This window comes from Priapulus caudatus, unplaced genomic scaffold, assembly GCF_000485595.1.
Source record: "Priapulus caudatus unplaced genomic scaffold, Priapulus_caudatus-5.0.1 Scaffold698, whole genome shotgun sequence".
Classification (NCBI taxonomy): Eukaryota; Metazoa; Priapulida; class Priapulimorpha; order Priapulimorphida; family Priapulidae; genus Priapulus; species Priapulus caudatus.
In genome coordinates this window covers 131,611-138,372 of record NW_014577759.1, presented here as the reverse complement: position 1 = coordinate 138,372, position 6,762 = coordinate 131,611, and the positions used below count along the sequence as shown (strand labels likewise).

General features: G+C 41.1%; 1 protein-coding gene across 1 annotated transcript in view; it reads left to right on the top strand.

Moving 5' to 3' along the window:
- Positions 1-6,069, top strand: part of LOC106812900 (tubulin polyglutamylase TTLL4-like) — a 23,073-nt gene extending 17,004 nt beyond the window's left edge. The window contains exons 12-14 of the mRNA XM_014816907.1: positions 1,274-1,370; positions 1,936-2,049; positions 4,358-6,069. Coding sequence (XP_014672393.1) covers positions 1,274-1,370; positions 1,936-2,049; positions 4,358-4,483 — 337 coding nt within the window. The 3' untranslated portion in view covers positions 4,484-6,069. The remainder of the gene's footprint in view (positions 1-1,273; positions 1,371-1,935; positions 2,050-4,357) is intronic.
- The last annotated feature ends 693 nt before the right edge of the window (positions 6,070-6,762 follow it).

Below are 6,762 nucleotides of genomic sequence, written 5' to 3'. Positions count from 1 at the left end.
CAGAGTAATGCTTTCACAGAAAATGCGGTAAAACAGGCAAAGCACCACCTAATTCCAGTACACAAGAGTGCCCTGAGCAAAGACTGGCATAAACAACTAGCTGACTATGATAAGTTGATATCCAGTGAACGCCAGAAAGCTGAGAAATACCGCCCTGGTAAACCCCTACCTGTCCTCAGTGTAGGTGATCCTGTCTTAGTACAGAACAGGTGTAACAGAAGATGGGATAAATACGGGGTGGTGCAAGAGCGTAACCTCAAGAATCGGAAGTATGTTATCCGTCTTCCATCAGGCCTACTGACAGTGAGAAATCGGATTATGCTGAGACGTAGATTCCTTCCAACCACGGTACCAACTGCAGGAACGTCGAAATGGTCACCAATCACTCCAGAGACAAATACTCAGGAAGCTACAGAGCCGGAGATCTACGAGAAGACAATAACTGCACTGCCACCCATCCAGTCGCCCGTTGAAGTACCATCAACACTCGAAACCCTGACTGACGGTGCAGATGACAATCCTATTGTCATGAATGACAACAGTGACAATATAATGAATGTCACGTCTGAAGACTGTCCTGAACCAGTTCGAAGGTCTGGACGTAACAGGAAACCACCTGTACGGTTTAGTGACTATGTGTAAGACCTCCCATAGCGGTCGTAATTCAATACAGTGTACTGATTTTCGTTTAGTAACATACTGTTCAATGTTGCTCGTTTATAGTTATGCATTCTAGTACGATCTTGTAAGGGAGGGAGATGTAAGATAACTGGAAAACGTTAAAGTAATGTTTATTCTTTATACGCCCAAGAGGCGGCGCCACTAGTCGAGAGGAAGAGAATTATGGCGGGACTATAGGCACCCGGCAGTTAGATGCGATATGATATGACTACTAGGCACTTAGGATATGACTACTAGGCACTTAAAAAAAAAACCCCCTAACCTAACCTAAACCCTAAACCTAACCTAAACCCTAACCCTAACCCTAAAAAAAAAAATTAAATTAAATTAAAGTGCCTAGTAGTCATATCATATCGCATCTAACTGCCGGTTGCGGACTATAGCCTCTACACGCTCCTGTGATTTAAGTTGATTTGAACAATATAATAATTAATATGTAACAAGCAAGACAGTCGTTGGAATCTGTATTCGAATGTCTCAAGAACACGAGATATATAACAGAACTTACGGGCGTAATTGGCTAACTAAATATGTAGAAGTAGAAATCTAGATATGTGTTTATTAATAAACGGTCTAATATATTTTATTGTAGATCAAATGATGAGGTAAACATGCAGGTATCAGATAAGAACATACTGGTGAGTCTGGATGTTTGTGCGAGTGATGAATGCCAGGATTGCTCTGCTCTGGTAAGCAACAAAGCTGTTTAACCGTTTTACTTTACCGACATTTTTCTATGTACGCAAGTTACCTATAGTGATTGATGACTTGGTATAGGTTGTGAGATTTGTTCGGAAATTATTTCTCTTTATGTTCATACTAACTAGAGTTAATGAGTAATATCAGGGGTGAATAATGACACATTTGTAATTATGCACCCCTGGTAATATTAATCATTATATCAAAATGTTTTTAAACGTGATGGACCTGAAGGGTATCTTTATATGTAGTAACATGCTGCTTGCAGAGATGTTCCTTTTGATTACTTGTTAACTTAAATTAAGTAATAGAGATGTTTTACACTAGTTTAGAACCACTACGTCACTCAATAAGATGCACATTTGTCTGGTGATTGCTGATTTCAAGGGAATTGTTGTTATATGAAAGATTGTGGCTGCATTGTTTGTTATTTTATATACCATAACGCATAAACCCATGGTAATTTTTATCCTGGAGTAATCAGTAACATGCTTCTTCCTCAGCTCTGTATGTGCTGTTGTTGTCTGTGATGCCTATCACTTCCTATTGTTGCAGAAGTGCAAGGTGTGTCGAAGTTGTCTGACAATAGAGGACAAGCTTCACTTGAAGCAAGCATTCTTAGAGCACTCCAACAGACTTGGCTGCAGGCGCTTGTATCCCAGACCGATGGTATAATACTTTGATGAGCGTTTTGTTGATATTTAAGCAGATTATATTTATTTTTACATATGAATAGTGTAACCATCCATGCGTTCGCATGTTTCAATAGTGCAAAGTATAGCATTATGTTTTATATGCTAATTGTATACATTAATGTAGTGATGATGGTAATACCCCTTGCTAATTCATAAATGCCTCCCAGGGAAAACGTAAACGTTCGAAATGCACTTTATTCAATTACCTCTTTGTAAATTGTAAAATGCATCCATTTATTGACAGTGTATAAATGTAAAACTAACTTGTATTACTTGCTTATATTTAATATAGTACAATATAATTATAATAATGGTAAGGGAAGGAAGCTGAAATTAGACATTGTTGGGGACGAATAGCTTTATTACTAGCTGACTTTCCTTTATTATCACTATCTTTGTTTGGTTTGGGTATTTAAGGCTTTGACCTGGCGGCCAAAAATGATCAATTTTTTTTTTCATTGTGGATCTTTCTTTTTTTACAGCTTCTTGTAGTAACTGAGATCATCGCGAAATGCTTTTAAAATCACTAATATGTACCTGAAGTATACTGTATGCAGGGTGCTCTTTTCAAATTTTTATTAGTTCTGTTCACTAATTTTATTTTGGGTTACTGAGTAGGTATTATTAGCTCTTGGTAATATATATATATATATTGTAGCGTTTTGGTGCCTTCCCACGACACCTGAGGGCGCCACCTGACAATACGCAACTAACAGTTCACCTTACGTATAGTGCAGTGCAACACGGTGGATAGTGACAACGAGAGATACAAGATAGATACACCTCCTTGTACGTCGTACCGTCGCCACCCGATCTCCACTCCCTCACGAGCGCCTCCAGTGCTACTGCGCTCTCTCCTCCGGTCACGGCCAACCCAGCGTTCGTTCCGGCTCCGGTGCGATAGTGTGGTTAGTCAACAATGCCACATCACAAACATGACAACAGGGCACCCCACCCTGCTCTGCTGGCCTTACGTTACGTCTTATAATAAATGTCAACCCGGTGTATAAACAAAGGCTATACAGATATAGGCGTAGCCAGACAAAGGGCTAAATAACCGGCAGGCTCTCTACTGCACGGCTGCTCACAGCATATAGGCCAGTTTCTATCCTGCACGTGAAGCGTTTGCACTCCCCTCTCTCTACTATTTCAGGACTCCATTTAATACTCTACTCACTGTATTATTTACTCGCCCCACAACAACACTCAACAGGACAATACAACTGCCTACTCACCAACTGTAGCTCTTAACTGTGGCTGACTCTGCGGGATCTCACCCACAAGCCACGTCGAACACTGGTGAACCGTATGGTACTGTACCAGTACACGTACGCTAGCTGTCGTCACCATACTCTCCAGTCTCGGCACACAACTCAGCCGGCCTCTCCACTCTATATGCTCATACAGAGTGGACTAGCTACATGCTGCGGGGCCTACCTCACTCGACTCCCGCCACGAACTCGAGTGTTATCTCACTAGACGCCCGAGACGAACTCGAGTGCTACCTCTCTAAACGCCCGACTTGAACTCCCCTGTTACCTCAGCCAACTCCCGGGACAAAACACAACCGTGTCACTCCCGCCTCACACACCGAGTCAGCTGTTTATTTTTCCCGTGCCACTCTCCTCCACTAGAGGGGGTGGCTAACCCATCCAACATAGCTGCCCCCATTTAGGGACCCGACTATTCACAACAACAATTGGTGAGCAGGCAAAATATCACAAAAACGCACACTAATAAACACCAGACATCACAAATAATTATACAATCACAAATATGAAACATTAACCCATACCCTGCCCGTGGTTCCCAGTGAGCTACCTCACAATTACCTAGCTGGGAACCGTGGTAACCGGTGCCACCGCCACAATATATATATGGAAACACGACAAGGGGGAAACGATGTCACGTTAATTTTGTATCTTGGAGTGGTTACTTCTGCTGATAGGGTCTATGTCTCCCTGGGTACTGCCGGAACATACCCTGGGTACGGTCCGGTATACCGGAACGTACCCTGGTAACTATCTGATATGGTTAGGGTTAGGGAGTAAGCATAGGCGACTCCCTAAACTCGTTAGTGGAGTAGGCGAGGTACGGTCCGGCATATTAGATAGTTACCAGGGTACGTTTCGGCAGTACCCAGGGAGACATAGACCCTATCAGCGTTACTTCTCTAAAATTATTTTCCATATCCTTTGATTATATTAGAATATTTATAGCTTTTTTCTTTTTTTGTGGTTTGCTGGCAGCTTGTATTAATTACATAATTTTATCTTATTCAGCATCATCTAAGGACAAATACACGTGCAGCTGAGGACTGGTTGCCTAGCAACATGAGTGTATCCAACAAGTTGATGCACCTTTGGTTTTACGGGAAATGTCAACAAGATGTTCAATGGTGTTCATAAGGAAATATATATATACTCACGCGCAACTCTCTATTTGCTAAATCAGTATCGTTACTATATTTTATTACCTACACGTTACCCACCTTACCCACCTAAGTTAACCTACACGTTATATATATGTTATAGATTAATGCCACAATTAGCTAGCAATCAAAAGTACATTTCTGAAAAATGGAACGTTAAATAATATACTGCTGTATGGGGTCATTTAAATGAGTGTACATATGTATGATGATCTGATTGGCTATGCTTAATAAGCTGAAGGTCTAATTTGCTTCTGATAATGGATTGTGTCTTTTGAGATTTTTTGGTATTAAAATTTAGGTCCAGTGCTCCAAAGTACAAGTACTTTAACAAAAGAACGCTGTATGGGGTAGCATTAACGGCGGTATTACTGTATTGTACTAGAGGAAAGTGGTACACTCAAATTCAAATCATGCAACTGAGAAGATATTATTGAATGATCACAATTTTTACACATTTAGTAGAGTAGCTTATTTATATGTATTGACGTAAACAATGCTGTTTAGTATGGTGGCAAATATTACCTCAACATTACTTGATGATAGACATTTTAGACATTTGGTGCTGTCCATGCTTGTGGACTTACGGAATTATTCGGTAATTCTGCCAGGCTTCGATAGGGAAAACAGACACAACCCGCACTCTTAGAATGCTATAATCTTTGAATGCTTCATGCCGGCCGCGGCTGTGGGTGGGGGCATGTCATGTATCACTTGAGCTTTTACTTCATTTACTTTCACGCGTTTTCCGTGATGCAGTGTCTGTAAGATAATCTCACTTATTCCCATTTGTTGCTTATTCTCGTTTAGGGGAATTTTCTTCTCTGTGCGTTTTAAGAACGTTTATCAACTTATTGATTTTTATCAGCCTTGTACTGTTTTCGTAAACACCCTGGGATGATTATGTTCTCGGCAACACTAAGCATGCCATCTCCCGCTGCCTTGTCTAGCCTGCGCTGGAAAATTTTGCTTGAAACTATAAGAAATATAACTAAAGAATTAACTCGTGTAATTTAAAATGAAATCATTTTTACTTACAATATTCTGCCCTTCTACATGAAATTGTAGGCAGCTGTTTGAGTTAGCATCAAGAATCTATGTCCATCAAGAACCTATCGTTGTCACGCGGGTTGCAAATTTCCCATGTTCCAGTCCTAGTTCCGTGTGCAATTTTTGTTTCATCTTTGTTCAAAGCTACTGATGTTTGCCAGAACGAAACATACACGGTGTTTCGTAATTTAAGTAATTAAACTTTCAAATTTAGTAAATAGTGTAGCGATCACTAGCGTGGCTATACATGTGCAAAGCGATCTTATAATGATCTTATTTTACAGCAATAACCTAGTGTGTTTTTAGCTCATCTGACGTAGTCGGGTGCAGCTTGTAGAATCGCATGATCGTCCGTCCGTCCGTCCGTTCGGCCGTTCGTGCGTCCGTCAACAGTTGGGCACAAATCTAAGCGGCTCGCCGTACGGATTCATAAGTCGGAACGTGGGGGGGGGGTAATCCGAAAACGAGTTGGGATGTCGAAGCTGGGGGTCAAAGGTCAAAGATCAAGAGGTGTAAAAGAAGGGGGAACATTTCCTCCTTAACTTAAAGTATAGGGAGGAAATGCAGAATTGCCGCACAAATCTAAACGGCTCGACCTAGGCTCGTGATAGTCGGTGTATAGCATCATGGTAGGAACAGCCATCACTGTGCCGAAATTGGAGGTCAAAGGTCAATGGGGCACAGGGCAGATTTTAGACATTTTCTGAGTACATGGTCTGACGGAGCGATTGAAAAACTTTTTTGTTTCAGCGGTGACCTACCATTTTTATGGCAATTATTGAAAGGACCATGAAATGTACTTTCCACTGACATGCGAATAGTAAGTGTCGGATAACCTTTTGACCCTCAAGAGGAGGGTTAAACATGGATTTGTTTACTGTTAGAAAGAATTTTACTGCCGGGTTTGCTAGTAGAATCTATACATGCCTGGACGTATGAGGCTACAATGTCACAGTGAAATTTCAAAAGCTAAATTTGGTTGAAGAAGGTTTATGCTCCTTAAATCGTATAATTTCTACGGCATTCTGTACTGTCAGTGTGTTACATGTAACGTATGCCACTGCCAGTAGCCACTGCCAACTGTGGTGGTGATAGTACTGTGTAGTTTTTGCCTGTGTTAATTAGTTACAGGTGGCAGCTCTCTATTTCAGCCTGTAGGCTTGCGTAGGTAAATGGATGAGTGCTTATACCTATTCTGTCTTGCAA